At 39.3% G+C, this 24032-nt stretch overlaps 1 protein-coding gene across 3 annotated transcripts in view; it reads left to right on the top strand.

Annotated features, from left to right (window-relative positions):
• Positions 1 to 1066: 1066 nt before the first annotated feature.
• EPRS1 (glutamyl-prolyl-tRNA synthetase 1) overlaps positions 1067 to 24032 on the top strand; it is a 43937-nt gene continuing 20971 nt past the window's right edge. For 2 of the 3 annotated variants that reach the window (XM_030447781.1, XM_030447780.1), the window contains exons 1-13: positions 1067 to 1285; positions 3739 to 3823; positions 10719 to 10818; positions 12947 to 13103; positions 14487 to 14626; positions 15286 to 15380; positions 16693 to 16819; positions 17310 to 17502; positions 17871 to 18042; positions 18984 to 19217; positions 20561 to 20645; positions 20982 to 21041; positions 23398 to 23508. In XM_030447781.1, the coding sequence (XP_030303641.1) occupies positions 1240 to 1285; positions 3739 to 3823; positions 10719 to 10818; positions 12947 to 13103; positions 14487 to 14626; positions 15286 to 15380; positions 16693 to 16819; positions 17310 to 17502; positions 17871 to 18042; positions 18984 to 19217; positions 20561 to 20645; positions 20982 to 21041; positions 23398 to 23508 (1605 nt within the window). In that variant the 5' untranslated portion in view covers positions 1067 to 1239. The remainder of the gene's footprint in view (positions 1286 to 3738; positions 3824 to 10718; positions 10819 to 12946; positions 13104 to 14486; positions 14627 to 15285; positions 15381 to 16692; positions 16820 to 17309; positions 17503 to 17870; positions 18043 to 18983; positions 19218 to 20560; positions 20646 to 20981; positions 21042 to 23397; positions 23509 to 24032) is intronic. The other variant, XM_030447783.1, reaches the window with a different exon arrangement.

Raw genomic sequence — 24032 nt, 5'->3', positions numbered from 1 at the left:
GCATGTGAATTTGCAATACACATTAAGATAAACTGTAGAACATCTTAACACAAGGCCTGCCTTAGTAAGTCTTCTCAGGTAATCATTAAAATACAAAGTACAGAACCCACTGTCAGTAATCTTATGTCTCTATATCCTTACAGTAATCTGAAACGTGGTTCATGTTTTGAAAATTTCCTCAGCATAAATGCCTAATTCTGCTGTAATTTCTGTCTCTGTTCATTTATAGTTACCTCCATGGCAGCAGAACACACACAGTGTATGCTGGCTTCTACTTGATGCCTACAGTATGTATGGAGCATATTCCCCTGCTTACAGAAACTCTAGAACTGCTAATCCAAGAAAATATTCAGGAAAGTTGAGATAAAATCCAGCAGCAGCAATGAAGGCTAAAAGCCAGCAGGCAAGGTACAGTCACGCTCTGGCTGTACCGTTGGTACCACTCCACCAATCAAGCATTTGAGACTTGCTCTGCTAGCACATCAGGTGCTATAGTACCATCTATAAAACAGACTTGGGAGTTAAAAAAAAAGACAAAACCCACAGTGACACCGCATTGTCTTTGCATCAATGTGAACTTGACTCCCTCTACTGCGAAAATGTGCTGACACAGAACTTTCATCATTTATTGCAAGATTAGTTCGGCCCACTGCAAAATCTGCGCGTTTGTGAGGGATTGTAAGAAGCAACATTGTACAAAACCAGATGGGTTAAACCCCTGTATCCAAGTGTCTCTGTGTACTTGGCGCTGCTTGATCTGCTTGTCGCGTTACATACACAGAAGGGACTCAAGAAGCTACCTGTTCGATTGCTGCCAGGCACCCAGCTCGGGAGCTCCTGCAGGTACCTCCCTAACAGCGGGGTTCTCGGGGAGACTTGTCTGCACAGACCTCAGTGAAACCACACCGGCACCCAGACCCCGAGGCTAACGGGGCGGGCACCCTGACACAGCCGCCCGCCTCTCCCCAGCCCGTACCGAGCCGCTTTTCCGCTGTTCCGCCGGGAGAGCCCACTCCTCCTCCGGTCTTGCCTCACACCTCACATCCCAGGCAGCCCCTCCGGCACCGACACGGAGGACGCAGCCGCCACACGTGCCCCCCGTCCCGCCGGAAGTGACGAGACCGACGGGGCGTGCCGAACCGGGCCTTGCCGAGCTGGCACCGGCGGGCGCCGCGCCGCGCCCCACCCCGTCTCGTGTCAGCCTCTCTGGTTCCGCGGCGTGCCGGCGGTACGGGCGGCATGGCGGCGCTGAGTCTCACCGTCCAGGCGGGGAACCCCCCGCTCGGTAAGTGCGGGCCGAGCCTCCCCTTCCTCCCCATTGCCTCCGGGGGGGCCCGGCGGGCCGCTCTCTCTCCTCCCCGCCCGCTCGCCCGCCGGGACCTGCGCGACGGGCGCGTGGCCGGCGTGTTGCATCATGCGGCGCGGCGACCCGGTTCTCCCCGCGCGCGGGGCCGAGCGAGACGCGAGGAGGAGGCCCGGGTCCGTCCTTCCCTCTCCGGCCCGGCCCCTCTGTCGCTCCCTGGGGCGAGCTCCCTCTCTCTCGCCGAGGTGGCGGCGGGGCAGGCAGGCCGGCGTGGGGGGACGGAGGGGTGTCCGCGTCTCCGCCAGGGCCGGGACCCCGCGGGGTCCCCCTAACTCTTGACGTGCTGAGGAGGCATCGGGGCGGGAGCTGGGCCCGGGACAGGGGCGGTCGCCAGTGGGTTGCTCCCCGGGGACTGTTCGGGCAGCGGTGACAGCTGCCTGCACCTGACATGGTTGGCGCTGAAGGAGCGGAGCCGTAGGCTGACCCCCGCGGGTGACTTAGGCTGAGAAGTTTTCAAGGCAGCCCCAATTCAGATTGCGTGTTCGTGAGCTCTGCCGGATTGCTGATATCTTGCCTTGTCAGTTCTGACCTCCTGCGAAAATTCGGCTCGTCCGGGGAACTGTCTAAAAGTAGCGCTGCAAAATCTTGCTTTCCGAATTGCTTACTGTCCTGTGATGTTATTTTGGCTTTAGATAAGGTGAATACTTTCTACCATCTCAAAACAATATATGTGTTCCGTGTCATTACTCCATTTTGTCACAGCTGTTAAAAATACATCTTCTTCTCTTCTTAATCTTAGTTTATTAAATTTCTTTTTAATGCTGTTATCCAACTCTGAAATGCATTTAGAGTGCAACTTGTAGGACTACTGACAAAACATGTAAAAACATATATGCTTCAAATAACATTTTTCGTGATAGTTGTTTATACTTATTTTCAAGAAAGGGGATATTACAGTATGAGCTATGATTAGCATGGGTTTTGGGGCTTTGGAGGATTTCTTTCTTTTTATAGGTAGTAAGTGGCAGTAGAGCTTTAATCGAGATTGCATAATTATGTCAGAAATAGTGCATATTACAGGCGAAGCACTATGGTAAACATTTGTAGCACACTCATTCTACTCATTCCTGCTTCATACTATTCATCATGACTGTGCACTGGGAAAAGTATAGTAGCCTGTAATATCACTAACATTAATTACATAGCTCGTTGTGCATAATACTGGTCATTTTCAAGGCATTTCCATGCATATTATTAAAGTACTTGCATGTCTTGTAAGCATATTGCACAAGGGATGTAATCTTGACTTTCACAGATGGATAGCTGAGGGATGGGAAGAAGCAGCTTGACTTGCTGTTGATGAAAGCATAATGCTACAAGAAGGGTTTACACTGGAGCAGAAGTGAGAACCAGGGAATTCCTAGCTTCAGTGCTTTGTATATAGGCCGGTGTATTAATAGCTTACAACATCATCTGCCCTGGGTAGTCTCTGCGTTGTTCTTGGGAAAATAAGGTCCATAGCATGCTATGAAGACTGCCACAGATAAGATGCCTTTCAAAATCTAGATTGTAGTCCTTTGGGTAGTTTCATTTAAGTAATATTTGCCTATGCAAAAGTTTGCTGTCTTTGTATGTGCTTCTGAACAAAACAAAAGAACACAAGCTCCTCCACTTATGCTCAGCAGGCTGAATGTGGAGCAGAGCCAAGGCAGAAATACAGCCAAGTTAGCTCAGTGTTTTGAGCTACTGTGTCATGCTATAGTGCATCGAGATCAGAGCAGGTTTGCATCAAGCCACTTTAGATCTTGGCAGAGCTGTAGTCCAGTGGATGAGGTAGACTAAGAACTTCAACAGCTCTAGAGGCCGTGCTTTATTGTCACTGGTGAGCTTACCCTGAAAACCCTGTACAAGTTTGCTGCACTTCATCATGAATAGAGTTGCTTGGTTGTGAATAGCTAGTCTTATTGTAAACATTCAATCAGGTTTACTGTCCTATCCTTGTTCAGAAACTACTGGTATATTCAGTAGTTGATCTCCTTTTATGCATATGTCAGGGCTGAGATATGGAGGATATTACTTTACTGTTCAATAATCAAAAGCAATTTGATAATGTTCTCTCTGTATATTGAGGACAGGAGTAATTTTTACAGTACTCTTAGGAGTCAAGATGTATTGCTGCTGACACTTGCAGAGCTCACTGCAGGTTGCTGTATACTGGACGTTATTGATTTGAGGCTCTAAGGATTGCCAAGAATAAAAAGCCTCTTCAATATATCAGCTTGTACATTTATTTCTTCCCTGGGCACTATTACTTGAAGGAGCGAGTTCAGTCACCTGATAGTGTTTTTAAAGAAATGTAATTGCTTTGTTGCTACTATGAAGGACACCTTTCCTAAAAGAAAGTTCAGTATCTTTTTATGTCTTGTTTTTTGAAGGAGCTCTGCTGACAGTGGAGCATCTGAAGGATGATGTTAAAATTGCAGTGGATGAAGGCAAAGAAACCATCCTCCGTGTGTCTGAGTAAGTGACTTTGCATCTCTCCTTTTAACTGTGGGTCAGCAGTTTTGGAAATCACATGGTTGTAACACTGACAGTAACCTTTTCAGGTAGGAGGAGAAGAATACCGTTTAATTCATCACTGCATTGCTGATATCTCTTTGTAGCTCAGACAGAACATTTACAATATATTCTAGACTTGGTCTTTATGGAAAGGGCTCTGGTATTATTCGTATGCACACGTCTTACCATTCATACTGTAGCAATCACTTCATTGTTTTGTGCCATGAATTATCAAAAACAAGGCCATTTGATATATTAGGCAAGATTGGTATACAAGGTTTCCTGGACTTGCACATGTGTTAGAATGAATTTAAAAATTCTTATGGCATTCTTCTGGGCTCACTGGTGCATGTAAGTGAAGGCAAGATGTTACCTCACAAAGATGCTAATTAACTATGCCATGCTCTCCAGTGTATCCATCTGCATCCTGTAGAAAGCATCGTTGAAATTTTTGTTGATATCTGTTGTCTGTCATTCTAAAAATGCACTGCCAGTGGAATAAATATTCCCAAGTTTGTGGCATAAAGGTGGCTTTCATGATTGGAGTAGGATTGTGTGTATATATATATATATGTTTATATATCAGAAATGCAGGATTAATGCTGTTAGTTTTGGGAAGCTGCACTGTCATCTTAGATTCCTTATCATGTAATATACCTGGATGTCAAAAGAAGATACCTTAATATCTTAAGGATAATTGACATATCAGGGGAAATCTCTGATGTCTCCTGTCTAAAGTAAGGCATGTATTTTGACCCATAAACATGGCAGTCCTAACTGAAAGTAAGCTTGTGTTGGCTTCTAAGAATAACATAATATTTTTATGTTGTTTTGTGGACATCTTGACTTGATCCTGAATTCGTCATTTCGAATTGAAGCAAGAGAAATGTGGCAAGTTCCATTGGGGCTTATTTAGTAAATCACTAGTAATTTTCAGCCTGTGTTACGTGCATGTGGGATACAGCGTATGTAACAGAGAGTGATTTGGATATTTGTAGTTGCATGAGCTTTTCCCATAAGTAATCCTAGTCAGATTTTGGTTTCAGTTTTATTTCTCAGTTTATGCAGCATGTGTGTATTTATGTACTGAAAGATACACATGCAGGCATCCAAGCCTGTGACACGTTGTGATGGTCTTTGAATAACATAAATGTATAAACTTGGTGTTGAATAATGTTTTATTTGTGTATTACCATGCCTCCTTTCCACTACATTGCAAAAACACTAATTTTAGCTGTAAATAAAAATGTCAGAAATACAAAGCCACAGCTTTTCTGCTCTTCAGCCACATATGGATAGCATCTAGAATTGTGGTTCCATGAGAGGGAATTTTTGTGTGTTCGTGTCATCTCATCTCTTACATTGGATTATGTGTAAGAATTCATTGCAAACCTCAATATTGTATTAATTTTCTCATGCTTGGTCGTACAGTAATTCTCTATTTCAAAATCTGTTAGAAGTGTATCTGTAACTTAAGAAGCATCAGCTGAGCTCGTATCTCAACTAATGCCTTTGCTAAATGGCTTCCATGGCAGCAGTTCTGCTGAAGCTGTCTTGTTTTGGCATGACTTGAAAATTCATTTGGGATATTTCAAGGTTTGATTTTTAAAATTTTTTTTTTTCAGAAAACCATTTGTTCTCATGACTTGAAAAAGAATGTTTTATTTGCTATTTCACTAAGTTATGTTTTGGAAATGCAGTTAAAATCTGGTGATAAACTTTTCAGCTAACTAGCTGTAGCTTAGCTATCAGCTAGGTTAGTTGAAAATTTTGTCACTAATTCGAAGTGCTGATAATTTACTTTAAAGGTTTATTTTTGAAGCCTTAGCTTCAGAACTTTGTATCATAGTAGCTCCTAAACAAACCACTCTGTTAAATGCTTCTGGCTTTGTGAAATGTTTTAGTATACCTGCATCTTACCAGAGAGCAAACTGCAGTGCAGCTTTTCTGTTTTTTGCTGTGAGCACACTCATGCTTCAGAGTAGTATTACTTTCAGGCAGATGTATCTAACCTCTACAGAGAACCATTCTGTAATGCTTTTTACAGATAATATTCAAATAATAATTTATTACAACTGGAGATTCTCTGTTTTCTTTTCTTCATCCATCTTGTGTTCTGCTTCATGAATATTTGTCCTTGTTTTGAATTAAGTGGCATTTTATGTCACTTTAAAGAGATGCTCTTTACCTGTAACATTGTGTTTTCGGTTATTCTTCCTTACTTGCCCCTGGAATTAACAGGCAGGAGCTGCAAAGAGCGCCCTAGCAGTTTTGTAACTTTGTAAAAGAAAGGAGGCCAATTAGTACTATGCTTGGGTGGAAGTAAATCCTTTTCACACAAAAAATTAACTGCTTTTTAAGCTCAAGTAAGATTTTACTCAGAGTAACTTGTTACATTTCATAAGTTTATTCAGATTTGCTCCATTAATCAAAGATATTAGTTTTAGTGTGAACTAGTGAAAACAATAAAAATACATTTCACAGATTTTCTGTAGATGCAAATATATTGGAAATATTCTGGTTCTCTTAGTTTGAAATAGTATCATTACACTCTGATAGCAGTGTCAAATTGCAACAGGACATACTCTGTGTATGTTAAACTCTCTGCTGTGGCTTTTGTTTTAGGTATATTTTGTGGATATTCTGTATATTGGATACTAGAAGCTTGAAAGGCTAGATGCAGAAAAACTACAAATGCCCTATGTTGCTTAGGTGTTAGTGTAGCTAACCTAGTGATACTGGGTGATCAAATTGTACTAAAAATGGGACTCATTATATCCCAATCAAGATAATATATCAAATCAATATATCAAGAAGCCCTCTGTATCTTTTTCAGAACTTTTATAGATTTCTGCAAGGCTTTTTGAATGCTATCAAAAATTCCTTTAATTTTATAAAGGACACACTAGGTATAACGATGCACAGAACAATAGCAGAACAGAAGTGAAATCTTGTTTAAATACATTGAAGTGTAGCATTCAGTCCATTAAATTGACTCAATTTAGTTGATTAAATTGAACAGAACACTTACAGGAACTCTATTGATGTCAGTGCTTTCTTAGAAGCTATTGAAGCTCTGATTGTGTAATTCACCTCTATGTGGGATGGTGGAGATGAGTATTATCTGGAGAATTGATGGTGTGATGCATCTTTCTTCCAGATCTCTTTTTAAGTAGTAATGAAAAAGTTCACATTTATCTTAGGTGAATTTGAAGCTAGATTTGTGACAGTATTTTGGTCTTTGAAATCCTGAATGAAAGGTAGAAAAGGAAGGTAGACTTACAGAATCATTTTGGTTGGAAAAGATCATCAAGTCCATCTGTTAAACCTATCACTGCCCAGTCCACCACTAAGCCATCTAAACATCTTGTAAATACCTCCAGGCATGGTGACTCCGTCAGTTCCTGGGGGAGCCTGTTCCAGGGCTTGACAACCCTTTCAGTAAGGACATTTTCCTTCATATCCAATCTAATGTCCCCTGGAACAACATGAAGACATTTCCTTTTGTTCCATTCCTTGTTACTTGGTAGAAGACACTGACAGGTGGGTCAGGACAAGAGGAAATGGTCTCAAGTTGCACCAGGGCAGGTTTAGATTGGCTATTAGAAGAAACTTCTTCACTGAAAGGGTTATTAAACACTGGAACAGGCTGCCCAGGAAGGTGATGGAATCACCATCCCTGGAGGTGTTTAAAAGACAGGTAGATGTAGTGCTCAGTAATGTTTTAGCCATAGACATGGTAGAGTTAGATTAGTGGTTGGATGTGATCATCTTAAAAGTCTTTTCCAATCAGAATGATTCTCTGACACCCAGCTCACAGCAGCCTCTTTTCAGGTAGTTCCAGTTCATTAGCAATAACATTTCCCCTCAGCCTCCTTTTCTTCAGACTAAACACCCCTGGTTCCCTCAGCTGTTCCTCACAGGACTTATGCTCCAGACCTTTCACCAGCCACTTTGCCCTTCTTTGGACATGGTCCAGCACCTCAGTGTCATTGTAGTGAGGGGCCAGAACTGAACACAATGTTCAAGGTGCAGTCTCACAAGTGCCCAGTACAGGGAGACCATCACTTCCCTGGTCCTGCTGGCCACACTGTTCCTGAGACAAGCCAGGGTGCTGCTGCCTGCCTTCCAGGCAGTGTGGACACTGCCAGATCCTATTCAGCCAAGTATTTTTCTACCAGGCAGCTTTCCAGCCACTCTCCTCAAAGCCTGTAGCATCACATGGGGGTTTTTGGGACATGAAGCAGAACCCAGCACTGAGCCTTGTAGAATTTCATACAGCTGGACTCGGCCCATTGATCCAACCTGTACAGAATCCCCTGCAGAGCCTTCCTACCCTCAGGCAGACCAACACTCCAGCCTAACTTGGTGTCATCTGCCAACTTACTGAGGGTGTACAGGATCCCCTTGTCCAGATCAAGGTATGAAAGAGAAGTGGCCTTAATACAAAGCCTGGGGAACACCACTTGTGACTGTCCCCACACTGGATTGAACTCCATCCACCACAATCCTTTGGGCCTGGTCTTCCAGCCAGTTTTTCACTTTAGCAAAGTGTGCATGTGACCAAGCCATGAGAAGACAGTTTCTCTCGGAGAAAGCCATGGGAAATGGTGTCAGGGGCTTTACTACAGTCAAGGGAGATGACATCCACAGCCTTTCCCCCCTCTTTAGAAGGACATCAGGTTAGTCAAGCAGAACCTGTCTTTCATGAGCCCATGCTGCCTGGGCTTGATGGTGTTATTGTCCTGCATATGCTGTGTGATGGGACTCAAGGTGATATGCTCCATAACCTTCTCTGGTACAGAGGTCAGACTGACAGGCCTGTAGTTGGCCAGCTTTTCCAACCAGTCATGTAGATGAGTGTCACATCTGCTATCCTCCACTGAACTGGGACCTCCCCAGTTAGCCAGGGCTGCTGGTAGATGATGGAAAGTGACCTGATGAGCACTTCTGTGGAAGTGTGGAACCCTTGGGTGGATCCCATCTGGCCTTGTAGACTTGTGTGTGTCTAACTGGTGTAGCAGGTCACTAATCATTTCCCCATGGATTTTGGGGCTCTGTTCTGCTCCTTGTCCCTGTCTGCCAGCTCAGGGGGCTGAGTACCCTGAGAAAAACTGGTCTTGGTACTGAAGATTAAGGCAGAGAAGGCATTAAATACTTCATCCTTTTCCTCATACTTTTGTTCTGTATTTCCCCCCACACCTGATAAAAGATGGACATTCTTAGCCTTCCTGTTGCTGCTACTGTTATTTCTGGAAACATTTTTTATTGTCTTTTATAGCAGCAGACAGATTCAGTTCTAGTAGGGCTTTGAAGCTTGTGATTCTCTCCCTGCATTTGTGATTTTCTCCCTGTGATTTTCTCCCTTTGTAGTCCCCTCTAATCTACCTGCCCCTTCTTTCACAGGCCATACACTCTCCTTTTTTTCTTGAGTTCCAACCAAACTCTGTTCAGCCCAGCTGGTTTTATTCACTACTGGCTTGTCTGCACCTTTTAAGATTTCTTTCTTAAAGATCATCCAACCTTCCTTTACTTTCTAGCCTATTAGGACTGCCTCCCAAGGGACTCTTGTGAACCAGTCTCCTAAACAAACAGGCCAAAATCTGCCCTCTGGAAATCCAGGATAGCAGTTCTGCTGACCACCACCACCTGCCCCCTCCCTTCCACTGCAGTCCTTCTCAGCCCATGTTATGATGCTTTCTTTCAGTCCTCAGGAACGTCTCCCTTACCGAGCATTCTCACAAGACCACCTGCCAACTCCCTTAGCACCTGAAAATGCTCCCTATCTGGGCCTGTGTATCTGAGTCCTGTTTCACACTCAGTTTCAGTGTTCTCTGCTCTCATCCTCTGCCACTTGAGCCCACCAGATCCTCTTGCACTGAGGCGACTTCTTAAAATCATAGAACTATTTTGGTTGGAAGACCTTGAAGATCTTCAAGACCAGCTGTTAACTTAGCATGCTGCTAAACCCACCACTAAACCCTCAGCAGCCCATCTACATATCTAGTAGATATCTTCAGCAGGGTAACTCCTCCACTTTGCTGTGCAACCTGTTCCAGTGCCTGGCAGCCCTTTCAGTAAAGTCATTATTCCTAATACCCAATCTGAACCTCCCCTGGTTCTATTTGATGCCATTTCTCCTTGTTTTATCACTTGTAATTTAAATTAAGCCACAGAAAGGTATATGCTCTTTGGAGAACTTTTTGTACCCAGATATACTGAGCATTTTCAACAGTAGAGTGGGAAAAACAAACTCAAATTTGTCTTTTATCTGGAGAAGACTGAGTGAAAAACAGAGACAAAGGCAACCAAGTGTGTTCAACATACAGTCTTTATGAAGTGTGCATTGACTAAAGTCAGTAACAAGAGAACACGTTTTTTTCTTCCCCTTCAAACCACAGTGGAGACCTGTTGATTCCTCTGTAGATTTTCTAAGAAGCCTCTTAAAAGTCATCCTTCTTATATGAAAAGAAAACAAAGCAAATATTTATCTGTATCCTTATATTCTGGAAAATATGTAGTTCAGGTTATGCCTATTCATTCTGTGGGATGTGGAGAGAGGGTTGTATTCTTTGAAAGAATAATCAATTTTATTTTTGTTAATTTGTGTTCACATAAACAAATTGTTTCATGTTAAAAAGTTTGTTATTCCATCTGGTGGTAGAAAAGCAGGGACTAATATATTCTTCTGCTATATATTTTTTTTTATTCTGGTGACCTGATGCCTACCCATTGGTTCATCCAGAAGTTTTTTTGCATTTGCTTTATATGTTTTGACTATGTGTGTAGAATTAAAACTGAACTGGAGGTAGTAATTACTTAATATACCCTTATCTTGTCTATTTCTGTTTCTTAGGCATGTTTCCTTTACCGATGTGAATTCAATAGCTCGTTATATGGCAAGAGCTGCTGGTTCTTCTGGGTTGTATGGTTCAAATCTGTTGGAACACACTGAGGTGAGAAGAAATCATGCCTTTTATTTATTTATTAAGGTTTTTTGTGGTGTGTTTTTTTTTTTAATTGTTTTTTATTTATCCTTTCCTTTTTTCTTATTTCTGGCCTCTGATAAAATCTTTGGTTTTGCAATTCAAACTAGAGGAGGGTAGATTTGGATTGGAAGTTAGGAAGACGATCTTCACCATGAGGATGGTGAGACACTGGAACAGGTTCCCCTGAGAGGTGGTAGAAGCCCCATCCCTGGAAGTTTTTAAGGCCAGGCTGAACAGAGTTCTGAGCAACCTGATCTAGTGAGAGGTGTCCCAGCCCATAGCAGGGGGGTTGGAACTAGATGATCTTAAAGGTGCCTTCCAATCCTGAAAATTCTATAATTCTTATTTATATCTGTTCTTCATTTTATTGTTAGATTGAGGTTTCAACTATGTGGCATGCTGGGGGTTTTATTTTGTTAGTGTCGCTCCTTCATACAAAGAAGAGTCATAAATCCAAGCCTTGAAGGGGTTGCCCTTTCCCACCTCTGTAAGAAAAACTCCTAATCTGAAAGTTTATTAATGTAATTTGTTAATCTAATTCAAGTTGGAAGGTGTTATGTGCAATTTTCCCTCTGAACTTTCCTTAACACTTTTGCCATAGTTGCTAACTTGTAGCACTTTACTATAACACCAATGAACAGTGTATGACATTGAAATGAAGAATTTTTTTTTACTCTGGATTATGGACAAAAAGATGGCTGATTTCATTCTCTGTGGCATGGCATCATTGCATGGAAGGACTGCTGCCTCATGCAAAGTCTTGTATTCTGTAATTCTTCCCTAGTGCTTCCGTGAGGGCACCAGAATTTTTGTGCCAAAGAACTTTTTTTGCCTTCCTTCCTCCTACAGATAATAAAAAGTTATTAGGAACGGTGAATGTGATATGAAATGAGAAGGAATTCCTCTTGAGTCAAGCTCAGAATAATCATATGCTGAATTTTAATTGGATTGCTGAAACTAATGGATATATTGAAATTTAATTCCTCTGAAATTTGAGGAGGGAAGTGAAGGACTCAGTTCAACTTTTTTCTAAAGCTACTTGCAGCTAGTAGTAATCATATTCATCCCTTATAGCTGGACTCAGGGAAAGTGTTGAAGTGTTGTCTTAGTATATTGCTTGTAAGGCATTAAAAAGTTGTAGGATATCTTGCAGCTATTTAAACTTTCTGTACAAATACCTAGTTTTAAAGTAAAACTGTGAGACCTCTGCAAACACACTTTCAAGTTTAGTATTTCTGACAAAATACTTTTCACTGCTTTGTTTTCAAAATATAAAGTTGTACTGTTGAGAAGTACAGTGACAGCTGAATTTGTGTTGCAAATATATTGGTGTAGCTGCAAATGACTAAACTGAATTCTGTGGTGGTGTTATTACATCTGTGCCTGCCACATGGGCTTGAATACTGGAAGGATTCCTTGTGCAGTTTATGGAACACTTGCACATGGCATAGGAACAGAGGACTAGAAAAGACTATCTTGCAGGATTGAGGGATTCAATTTGTAGACAGGGCTATATTATTAACCAAGGGCCTGATTCCTTTTTTTTTTTTTTTTTTTAATACTGAGATATATTTCCTTTTACAGGTGGAGTCTGTTTTGCAGGAGAGAGGGGTAGGAAATGAGATGGGAAGGGCATTTTATTTCTTCAAATCTAAAAGGACATAAGGCAGAGAAGATGAGGATGGAGATGAAAATAGTATACTTTGTCCAGTAGCTGTTCCAGGAATATCAAATAGTCACAAATGTGTTACCTAAATAGTGAAAGGGTAAAGATTACTGTATACTGTGTGTGATAAATAAGTATATAAAAATGGCTAATTATTTTTATCAATGAGAATAGCTTCACTAAAGTCAATATTTTCAGCAGTGTTAATATGTCCTAAAGCAAGCAGTTAAATATAATATAGTTCTGGGTGAATATTTCAGTGTATTTTAAATGTTCTTTGAGCATATATTGTCATTTATTGTCCAATATATTTAATGTTCCAGTTAATTTATTATCTGTTCAGCTATTAAATGGGTAGTACACTACAGATTTTTTACAAATTTCTTTAATTCTTTTATTAACTGCCTATCTTTTCTCTCTTAAAACCAGGTTGACCATTGGCTGGAGTTTAGTGTCACAAAGTTATCTACTGCCAGCCACTTTGTTTCAGCAGTCAAAGAGCTCAATCACTGTCTGTCTCTGAGAACCTACTTGGTTGGAAACTCTCTGAGCCTCGCAGACTTGTGCGTCTGGGCTGTGCTAAAAGGTATCAGTGTACGTTCTGGCCTTCATTACTTTGCCATCAGTGTATACCAGGATGTACCTAATCTCCTTCTTTGTGGATGCTGGTAGCCACTTTTAACTGTATGTCAGACTATGTGTCTGTGCGTACTGCCTTGGCCTGCGCATTGCTGGTGGTGGGAATAGTATAGCTTAGGAAACCCTGCAGTTTTTCAACGTTGTTATACTTGGAAATTTATAGGATGTAAAAATAGAGGGGAATTTTTAAACATTTTTTCTGTTAATTGTAAGTTTGTCTTTTCATTATTTGTTTCCTAAATAAGAAAATTTGCTGTTGCCCAAAATTTTGGATTAAATACTTTAATTATTTTATAATAGAGAGTAAAATTTTATGCACAGGCTTTTCAATGCCATTATCTTACTACAGGAAATTTGTTTGTTGTTTAGTTCGAATAGTTAAAAGAGATATGTTGAACCCTGTGAAATACCCTTTGTAGCTTAGAAGCCTCTGCTGTACTGTTTTTATGTGTTGGGTTTTTTTATGTTCTCTTAGATGTATGCCTAAAGTTGATAGGTGTCAATCTACCATTCAGTGTGACCAAATTCATCATACAAGTAAAATACCTATGCAAAATTAAAGACTTACATAGCATCACAAAATGGCTAGGGTTAGAATGGACCTTAAAGATCATCGACTTCCAATCTCTCTGCCATGGGCAGGGACACCTCCCACTAGATCAGGTTGCTCAAGGCCCCATCCAACCTTGCCTTGGACACTTCAAGGGGGGACATCCACAGCTTCCTTGGTGCTGGTCAACCTGTTCCACTGTCTCACCAATCTCGAAGGAAAGGATTTTTTCCTAATGTCTAACCTAAGTCTCCCCTTTTCAAGTTTTAGATCATTTCCCCTTGTCCTCTTGCTACATGGGAAAAGTACCTCCCCATTTTTCTTGTGGGCCCCCTTCAGGTATTGGAAGGTTGCTGTAGGGTCACCTTGGAGCCTCCTCTACTCCAGGCTGAACAACCCCAACTTTCTCAGCTTGTCTGCATAGGGGAGGTGCCCCAGCCCTCTGATCATTTTTGTAGTTTTTCTCTGGACATGTTCCAGGAGCTCTGTGCCCTTCATATGTTGGGCACTCCAGAACTGGACACAGCACTCCATGTGGGGTTTCATAAGAGCAGAGGAGAGGGAGAGAATCTCCTCCCTTGACCAGCTGTCTCTGCTTCTTTTGATGCAGCCCAGGCCATGGTTGGCTTTCTGGCCTGCAAGTGGACATTGATGGCTCATGTTAAGCTTCTGTTTCACCATCACCCTAGCATAAGAAGATTTTTTTAAAATCGTGGTGTATTTTTTGTCTTAAAAATCACTGTTAGCAATAGGTTGAAAAATAATTTGTTCTCTTCACAGATAACAACAAATGGCAAGAGCAATTAGAGCAAAACAAAGCTCCTGTCCATACAAAGAGGTGGTATGGCTTTCTTGAAGTACAGCCAGCTTTTCAGTCTGTAGGTGCCAAGTGGGCTTCTGGTGCACCAAAGGTTAAAATGGTAAGATTTACTCAGATCCCCTGGAGAGTAGCTTTATTAATGTGAATGCACTATAAGACAATTTTAAATTACTTTTTTTCCAAATTAGTGAATGAAAAGGAATTGGTTGTACAGTAAACAAAATTTATGTAAACTCTTGGTTAAAAATAAAATGTGTCAGTATCATATTTAGAGAGACAAGGGTGATTTATTCCACTGCCTAAATGGAATAATGTAAAAATGACACCACTTAGTCAGCACCACTCTGTAGGTAGACTGTTTGCTTTTTCTGAAGTGGATTTGGCTATCCTGGTAGAACTGGAAAGATTTCAGTCCTTGGTTGACTGAACTTGTTAATCACAACCATGTTAGAACAGTAAGATATAAAGAACTTGGCTAGCAACTGTTTTGTTCTGTGGAAACTTAGTCCCACAACTTGGTGGTACTTTTCAGTCCTGGATCAAATTTGAAGATAGAATAACTTAGAAGTCCAGCATTAATCTTGTTTTGATGTACTATGAGTACGTGAAAACTGTTAAGAGGTGAATTTAGATTCCATTGTGGAAGCTTTTTGTTGTCTGCCTTGAGTGAAGACCTTGGAGAAGAAGCTAATACCTAGAGCTTTATATTGGATTATACAGCTAATGTAATCTGTAATTATATCTCTGTTAATATTTAAGGCAACAGAAAAGAAAGCGGATGTTGGGAAGTTTGTTGAACTTCCTGGTGCAGAGATGGGAAAGGTCATTGTGAGGTTTCCTCCTGAAGCAAGTGGGTAAGAAACATAACTGCTTTGAGAAGCTTCTGTTTGTGTTTCTAAAGAAAAAAAAGGGAAAGTGCACTTTGGTAAGGACATTATTCAGCTTATCAGACAAGGCTTTTAAGCTACAAGAGTATTTGCAGCTTTGTCCACATTTAAATTAGAGCTGTTTCTTTACCTCTCTGTACTTCATTGTGCTGCTGCCTGAACTTGGAATAGGAAGTTGTGTTGCCAGCATGTGACGTGTTGCTTCTCAGCACTGGGGTGGCAAGAAGCAGAAGGACTGCATTTACATGGATAATAGAGGCATAAGCACTGACGGGAATTCTGATGTGTAAATACATTCTTTATGAGTTGGGTGGAAGGACTCATAGTGCTTCTCAAAGAAGCTTAGCCTTGAGAAAGGAAAGCTGTAAGGGGTAAGCCTCCCATTGGGAAGCTTGACACTGGATGTGTCATCACAGTCTTTGGCCTATGTTTCTAGACTTTTGTGATCCCAAAATACACACTCTTTAAAGGCCATAGAGTGGAAATGTGATGAGTAAATTGAATAAATACAATTTCCAGCCAGCTTTTAGTTTTCTGTTTATTTTTAGCATTGCCCAATTGCTGTAAAATTTCCATGATTGCCTTTCTTCATTAAACTGGATATTCAGCATCATGTGTCTTCTGTACTAGTGTTTCTTATTCTAATAAGTATAAACTTTTGCTTAAATATCCTGAGTATTATATTATGTGCATGTATGTATATATGTGTACTAATAGTGTTCTCATGTTACTTCAGTAGCTTACAGTGTCTAAAGTCTGATGTTTTACTTAAAATGCTATTCTTTAGGGACATGTATATTTTTAATTGATTTTGGAAGAGATTTTAATTTGTGAATCTGGGGTTTATATGTAGTTCAAATTCACAGTTGCTTTTAATCGTATTTTAAAAATACACAGCAACCACCATTTCGGGAAATTGCATTCTTCTGAATGTGGTATGCTCAGATTATCTGGTTGCTACTACTGAGTATCATAAACAGTTGCTTTAAGTTAGTCTGTAAAAATGGAGATAATTGTAGTCCTATTTTTATATCCATAGTGACACTCTCACTTACATATTTAGGTATTTTTAACAGTTAACTACTAAACTTATGGTAGAAAAAACATAATCTACTTTAATAAATGTATAGTATTTCCATAAATATCCTGAGGGTTTTTTGGTTTTGTTTGGTTGGTTTTATTAGACTTATGTGTTGCTTTCTATTTTCTCACAAAAAAAAAAAAATGGTCTAGCTGAAGTAGTGCTGTTGTATATATTTGTTTTTAATTTCTTTTTTAGATATCTGCATATTGGTCATGCCAAAGCTGCCCTGCTAAATCAGCACTACCAAGTAAACTTTAAAGGAAAACTTATTATGAGATTTGATGACACAAATCCTGAAAAAGAGAAAGAAGACTTTGAAAAGGTATGATATGAAAGCAGGGAAGTTTGTATTTACTGTACTGACTTTCAGACTTCTTTTGTACTAAATTTTTACAGTACCAATACGACACAAGTCTTTTGGTTGCAGGAAATTTCCATCATCTTTACCTTAAAAAGCATTAAACCCATTTACTGGTAGCTCATTTCTTCCCCTTCTCCAGTGTTTATTTTACAGGATGTAGATATGCAACTTTTCCAATACAATTGTTTTTCATTATATAAATACTTAGTAACAAGTGATTTGTTTCAGTTTTCACCTCCTTTTCTTGTCCTACCTCTTGAATGTCTTTAAGTCGGATCTCATGATTTTAGGCTGTGAATGAATGAATGATAAATTCCTGCCTCTCTTTTTGTTTATGCATGTCAGATTATTCTTATGGTTTATCCTTCCTGGACACATCTGGGATAAAGAGGGTAGGGATTTAAGACAACTACCTTTCCTAAATAAGAGTATACAATTTTGTGTTTTGCAGGTTATTCTTGAAGATGTTGCAATGCTGCATATCAAACCAGATCAATTTACATATACCTCAGATCACTTTGAAACAATAATGAAATATGCTGAGAAGCTTATTCAAGAAGGGAAGGCGTATGTGGATGACACACCTGCAGAACAAATGAAAGCAGAGCGTGAGCAAAGAATAGAATCTAAACACAGAAATAACTGTAAGATATTTTAAGCTTGCATCTTGCTTACGTATTTTCTTATTTGGTATCAAAACTTGACTTTTATTGAAGAAGATGGATGAAATTACTAATTGCATGCCTATAAGATCGTTATAGAAGTTAGGAAGTGTTTTGTGCTTTGTTCTGCAAGGCTGGAATAACTGTACATATAGACTGGTACAGTAAGCCTTTGTATGTAGGAATTTATCAACATTCTTTATGACTCTTAAAAATTAAAAATGTAAAGTGTGTGAGAATTAATTCCTGTGTCTAAAGATGATGTTGCTTTTTAGTACTGCAGTAATAAAATGTGTTTCTGTATCAACTTTATAATGCCGTAGAATAAGAATTACTTTTATTGTTCTCAGGTATTAATAAGAATTTACAAATGTGGGAAGAAATGAAAAAGGGAACAGAATATGGACAAACTTGTTGTCTACGAGCAAAAATAGATATGAGCAGTAACAATGGATGTATGAGGGATCCAACTCTTTATCGATGTAAAAACCAGCCTCACCCACGTACTGGAAATACCTACAAGTACGTCCACTTCTGTCTTGTGTGGCCTGTGATGTTGTCTCTTCATGGCATTCACCATTCCCTAGTAAACTTCTTTTAATACTTTGAACCTGCTAGCATTTTTCAGTCAGAATATATGAGTTCTTTGACTTTCTGAATCTTTGGCAAATTACTTTAAAATCCTGTGAGCTGGCCATTGCAGTCGACCATAAATATTTTTTTGGTTTTGGTCCATTGTTATGTCACTGAAGAGCTTTAAGTCATAACATGAATTAAGACTTAATAGCTGTATCTTGAACAGCAATAGCTTAAATAGAACCATGGCAATTTTACATTACTACAATTTTTCATTGCTGCAAAGCATGATTGATCTACTTACCTGAGTGGCTGCTTCAGTTTTCACAACTCCTGTCTTTTTGCAGAATGAAAAGTTCCTACTTTGTGCATCGGAGTAAGCCTAGCCAGTTGCTCCAGGCTGTGGTTTAATGTTTATTTGAATCCAGTGTGCCCAGCCATACAACTCCCTTTTTGAAAACATTGATTTAATGTGTGTGTAGTAAACCTATTTCTGTGGGTAGGGGTTTGGTTTCAAACATTAAAGCTTTACTTATTATTCAGTCAAGTGAAGATTTTTAAATGTTTTTTCTGTTTTAAGAAAAAAACCCCTATAAGCCAACATTTTATGGTTTTGAAAAAAACAGTAGTGGTGTAGGGCTTTTTTTTTTTTTAAAGTCTTGATTATTAAGGCTATGATTATTTAATTTCTTGAAGACTTTGTTTTAGACATGTATTGTCCTCTGTTGTGCATGTGCTGTTTTAGTCTCAATCTGAAACTTTTCAGGATCATAGATTTTATAAGTATTTATAATATGTAAGTAGAAACTATGCTTACTTTAAATGTTTACAAGTGAAAAAAGTGCTTTTTTCTTCCACCCTGCTTAACTGAATGTCTTTATTCTCAGAGTTTATCCCACATACGACTTTGCCTGCCCCATTGTTGACAGTATTGAAGGTGTCACCCATGCACTGAGAACAACTGAATACCATGACAGAGATGAACAGTTCTACTGGATCATTGAGGCTCTGGGCATAAGGAAACCATACATATGGGAGTACAGCAGGCTAAACCTCAACAACACTGTGCTCTCTAAGAGAAAGCTTACGTGGTTTGTCAACGAAGGGCTTGTGGATGGATGGTATGTTACATGGTTGTAGTTCAGCATTGTTCTTTTAAGCTACTCCTGACTAATGCATGCATTCCCTGTTTGTACAGTGTTTATACATCAAAGCAGCATGAAAGAATATTTAAACAATATTTAAGAACATAGATTAATTCCAGTGGTTTCTGCATGTGCAATATGTCTGTATAGTACTGTATAGTAGTGGTTATATGTACATATTCATAGCCTGTAATAAACATGAGGCACCTTATTTTTGGACTCCGTCTCTTGCCACGGGTGCTACTCACACATTTTCCACTCTGAGTCATCGGATACATTCCAGAGCACTGCCAGGAAGGGGCCTGAACTGAAAAGCTTCTGGTCCTATCCATCTGGTTAAATCTGTCCTACTTCCCTCCTGCCTACCCTGTTTCTTTTCTTTATCTTCTTTTTTTCATGTTAGCTGGATTTCTACAGACAGTGCTTGGTAGCCTACTAGCTTAAGTATTTTCCTAGAAAGAGTAAGCTGTACCTTTTTGCTTCTGCAAGCAGTTCAGAGCCTAGAGAAGCTCACTCTTTGTTCCCACAGTGGGCTAGCTTGTAGGCTGCCTGATTGTCTTTTTTAGGTGTGCCAAGTGTGCATATTTTTTTTCTTCTGTTTCTCAATTGTGTTGAAAGCCTAGATTCCTAGCTTATGCATGGAGCCACTCTGTTAGAGCCAAAATTACCTTTTTTTTTTTTTTTTTTTTTTTTTTTGGTAGAGCTGTAGCTGGTCTTTTGATGACCTCTCTTTCCCTAGACCCTTCCTGTTAGGTACTCAGCAAGGTTTGATTTGTACTCCCATGTTTCCATGTTTTTCGTTTCAGATTAGGCTTTTTAATTTCTTGCATAAGAGAAGAAAATAATAGAATTATATTACTTATGTGATAGAATGTGATATATTGAGAGATAACACTGTCATTGTCAGTTAAGTCTTCCTGGTTTCTCTTGAGCATGAAAGTATGAAGCCCTGTAGTTTCAGCTTCCTGTATTCAGGTGCAATTGAAATGGAATTAATGTGACAGGGACAAAACTATTGCTTTGCCAGTTTTTGAGGGACTTATGATTGCATAGATGTGAGTGAAGAGCTAGAAGAGTGAAGAGCTACTTCACCAAGAGATGGCTTCTCTCTATGGAGTGAAGTACAAAATCTGCACCATGTGTTCATATGGATAAGAGCTTAGTGTTTTCAGTTAGGTCTTATCTAACTCCTAATTCTCACAAGCAAAATGCACTGAAGCTGGGCTTTTTATATATGCAGTATTAGTAAGCATTTTGATCAGTCTGACTAATAGGTAGAACGTAGTGTGTGATACTGATGAAACATCTTTTCACACTAGGGATGACCCAAGATTTCCCACTGTACGTGGTGTCTTAAGAAGAGGCATGACAGTTGAAGGGCTTAAACAGTTCATTGCTGCTCAGGTGGGTGTTTTCTTCTCTCAAATTCTTTAAATCTCACTCAGTAAGGAAAACATTTTGTCAAGTTGCAGTTAAAGTACTTGCCACTGGGAGGTTTTTTCTTTTTAAGATTTGCTGCTTTCATATGTACCGATTCAACAAAATTAACACCTGTGAGTAAGTCCTGGCAAAATGGAGTAGCAGGTTCCTTCAAAAAGTGTTCTATTTTGCAAGCTTGGGATGCCTTTCTACACTGTTTTGATGAATTTGACAGGAGAGAGTTTGTAGTCTCTAAAGGGCTCTGTCTTAAATGAGTCTAAGAGCTAGAAACTGACATTCATGTACTTTTTTCCCTCCCAGGGCTCCTCTCGATCTGTTGTAAATATGGAGTGGGATAAAATTTGGTCCTTTAACAAAAAGGTATGTGCTTACTTGAACTGGACACTACTCCTGAGTTCCTCTTTCTGGGATATGTAGAGAAAATGTGTTCATTGGAGTGCTTATCATAACAAGTAGCAGTTACAATACGTTGCATCATTTGGCACAGTTTCAGGAAAATGGAATGTCCCCCCCTTTCTAACACAAACTAGCACTAATCCTATTGATTCTCCTATACCAATACTTACTTGCCTTACTTAGCAGTATGGGGAAAGATAATGATATATGCTGTAAAATGTGATCTGAAAACTGCATTTCATTTTTCTGCTTTCAAGCTGCGAGCTATCTGTAAGAAGGTATTACTTAATGCTTTTTACCTTAGCATATAGCTTACAGTACTGTAAGCATACACAGCATAAGCTATCATTTTGCAGCTTCATAGCACAGTCACATTTGCTTATATAACAGGAGCTCTACAAACCCACTGAAAATGCATTATTCCTAGTTTTAAAAGGCTGCCTGTTTCTGGTTTGGCTTATTTGTTAACATCACCACAAATCTGATCCAATCTGATTCATGTTGGCCACTTCTCCTTTCTGTGGCAAAGGGAGTAATGTGCTGGGTATACCACCTATAGAGATAAGGCCAGCACTGCAGAGATTTCTGACTGAATGTCATACATGGAATATTGCATCTTGACATGGTTAGTTGCTCTTTGGCAGCAGATGCTTGGACACTATAATAAGGCGAATTGTTACTATTGCATATTTTGTGTGATTGTGGAAACACCTGTTATTTTGCATTGGGATTCCTGCTTGGTTTTGCATAGGTAGTACCCAGATCTGTTCATTTAAGTAGTTTTTGCTTGTCTGGCACGTGTCTTGCATTTCTTCATGTATTTTGCATTTGGTCTGCTACATACACAAAGGTTTATGAATTGGTTCTTTCTGTTGCTGCATAAATATATTTATGATGAAGAATTGGATTTTGGGGAAGGTTCACTGTGGGACCGTAGGGACTCATTATTTGGATTTTAAACTGAGTTTCTCGGATGATTCACTCAACTCCTTAGACAGCACCATATTTATTAGCCAATTTTATTTACATATATCTGTGCAGATGGTTGGTAATATGCAACATAAGCAAAAACAATCAGTTGCTTGCAGGTAGTTCTGAGCTTTAAATCTTCATCAGTGTGAGAACTCATTTTCTATGTTATCCTCTAATTGTGCTATTCACACTTTATTACATGTCATCTGAGGAAGGATTGTGAGTTTTAATGAATAAAATAAAAAGCCTGGCTAAAGAACATTTAAAAGTTGGTCATTTACTTATCAAAATGATGATATTAAATGACATAAGAAATCTATATTTTGAGATAAATGCACAAGTTTTTTTTTAAAGTGTGTCTGACATTTAGGAGTCTCATGTCAGTGACTAAGAACTTAAGTTCTTATTTAAGTCACTTAGACTAAAAACTAAAGGTTATATCACCTTACTTGCTGATGTCAATTTCATGCAAAATATTTTTTTCTAAAATTAATGTCTAGTTTGTCACTTGTGGGGGAATAAACTAAGGAGGAAAAAATCACTATATATTAATAAAAACAGGTATTTTATGTCACTTTTCAGTTAAACTGGGGTGTCTCTGATACTCTTTCTGGACCTAGACAGCTGTTTTACTTGAATTATGTTTTTAAGTGCCTTTGAATAGTTCGCCAAATCAGTATTTTGAGTATCAAAAGTGCTGTGAAAATCTATCTTAGTTGACTTTGAAAATGGACATTAAAAGTGTAGGGTCACATAGTAGTGGTGGCTTTTCCTTGCCAAAGTCAGGTTGTAGAAATCCCGATGAAGTCAGTATTATGGTATTGCCTTATTATAGTATCTAATGTGTCTGCATTAAAATTGCAGACTTGATTGGTGCTTCCTCTGTAGACAGTTCTTTCCCTGGTTCTGCTGGAACACTGACTTGGAAAACAAGTATGGGGTCCAGTCTTGTGCTCCTAGACAAAAAACTAACTGCACTGATAAATTATTGCTTTAAATTCTACTACCCAGAAGGAAAGTAATTCAGGTGTAGTAACCTATGTACATAGTAAAACTATATCAAAGTACATTTTGCTCTCTTCCCTATGAGTCATTAGCACATGGTTTGGTTACTTGCAGTGTCATTTGTACCCAGTCCATATTTTTTACTGAAAGTCTGTCGGTAGAGATGGGAAATAATCAAGTATTCTATAGTTTTGGATTAAAGTAATTTTAAACCAAACTTAAAAAATGCAGTAACATAAAGACTACCACTTAATATTCCTTTCTGGTGGTTGTTGTTTTATATAACATATTATTTCTTTGTCAGTGTCATGTATTCATGGTCTACCTCATTTGTTTTCTGTAGGTTATAGATCCAGTAGCACCTCGGTACACTGCTTTACTGAAAGATGCAGTGGTCCCAGTAAATATTCCAGAAGCTCAAGAGGACAGGAAAGAAGTTGCTAAACATCCAAAGGTTCTTGCTTTACTCTCTCAATATTCTTGTATTGCTGATCAGTAAGGTTGGAAGTACCTTGGCTCAGAGCAGTCAGGAGGGAAAGTTCTGCTTTTGGCTTGCCCAGGCAGCATGAGATATAGCCAAGGTGTACTTTTTTTTTCACAGAATTGTAAAAAACTGAGCAACTTCTGAAAGTGTTTGTTCTGTTAAGATGATGTAGTGAACTGTTTCTGTAATGTGTAGGTTGCATTTAGAAAGTTCCTTGAGAGCCCTCTTTGGGAGTTTTTTGAGTTGGTGGGATGTTTTAAGTATGGGGTGATGCTCAGACTGATTTTATTATTGTTTGATAGTAGCTTTCACAGGGAACTTTAAATATAAAATTTTATTCAAGCTTCATGGGTGTAGTATAGTAGATACTGCTCATCCATAAGACAGAGAGCACAAGAAATCTTAAAATAGTTTATAAAATTAGACTTATGTAGAGAATTGATATATTAACCCATTAATTCAACCAGTCTGTAGATCTCTTAATATGACTTTTA

This window comes from Calypte anna, chromosome 3, assembly GCF_003957555.1.
Source record: "Calypte anna isolate BGI_N300 chromosome 3, bCalAnn1_v1.p, whole genome shotgun sequence".
NCBI lineage: Eukaryota > Metazoa > Chordata > Aves > Apodiformes > Trochilidae > Calypte > Calypte anna.
Note: the sequence above shows the minus strand (reverse complement) of the source record. Positions and strands in the feature narration are given on the sequence as shown.